The following is a 790-nucleotide window of genomic DNA, read 5'->3' as shown; positions in this document are numbered from 1 at the left end:
ATTTAGCTTGACCCCCGGTTTTCGCACTCTACAGTGCTTGCATTCCCTTTTTGCAGGCGTCCCATGCCAGAGGCGGTAATGCAAGCTCTAAGCTGGAAACCGTATCAAAGCAGCTCTAAAAGTGGACAGCGTGACCCCATACTGGATTCCAAACCCTCTCCTTCCACACAGAATCACCAACCACTGAATGTCGGATCATTCGTGCCTCGTTGCTTACGTACCAGAGTTCTGACAGGCAGTCGGTGCGAAACTGGGCATACAAAAACAAACACGTCGGTGTCATCTCATACAATCACAACAGAAGAAGTAAAGCGTCTGGCACTGACTCTGGGTCCGGAACAGGGTCCAGCGGCTTTCCCATCTCCACAGACTGCTGCCAAACGGTATGTTTTATGGTTCCATCTCACCTTGCCTGCTCTGCGAGCGGGTGTATTCTCTGTCAACACGGGTAGAAGGTTATCACAGGAGAGAAGGTACTGGCAGTACAGCAGCTAATACTAACGCCTCGTTAAGAATACACAATCACACAACAGAAAGGAGTTGTAACCTGAACGTCCAGCAAGGCTAAGTGCGCCCTTTATTCGTTGAGTCCGTTATGGGTTGTTGATGGGGCGGTTCAGAATATCAGGTTACAAAACAATGGTTACCAGATAAACCTAAGAAGACGGCCTTACTATATTACATTATACACTAGAGACTAGGACATATTTACTGATATTCACAAGTACTTATGCCCGTTGTTGCACCAGTTGGGGATAATTAACCCAGTCTTTGGTTTCAAGTAGAACAT

The 790-nt window shown here is 47.1% G+C and overlaps 1 protein-coding gene across 1 annotated transcript; it reads left to right on the top strand.

The window, feature by feature from the left end:
• Positions 1-63: 63 nt before the first annotated feature.
• T265_16142 (hypothetical protein) lies at positions 64-383 on the top strand (the record flags this gene model as incomplete). Its single annotated transcript, XM_009179675.1, has 1 exon — positions 64-383. A coding segment is annotated over one exon (318 nt), but the record flags the coding sequence as incomplete, so codon positions are not given.
• Between the last annotated feature and the right edge of the window lie 407 nt (positions 384-790).

The sequence above is a fragment of the Opisthorchis viverrini genome, assembly GCF_000715545.1.
Source record: "Opisthorchis viverrini unplaced genomic scaffold opera_v5_5703, whole genome shotgun sequence".
In the NCBI taxonomy this organism is placed as follows: domain Eukaryota; kingdom Metazoa; phylum Platyhelminthes; class Trematoda; order Opisthorchiida; family Opisthorchiidae; genus Opisthorchis; species Opisthorchis viverrini.
This window is presented reverse-complemented; position numbering and strand designations above follow the sequence as displayed.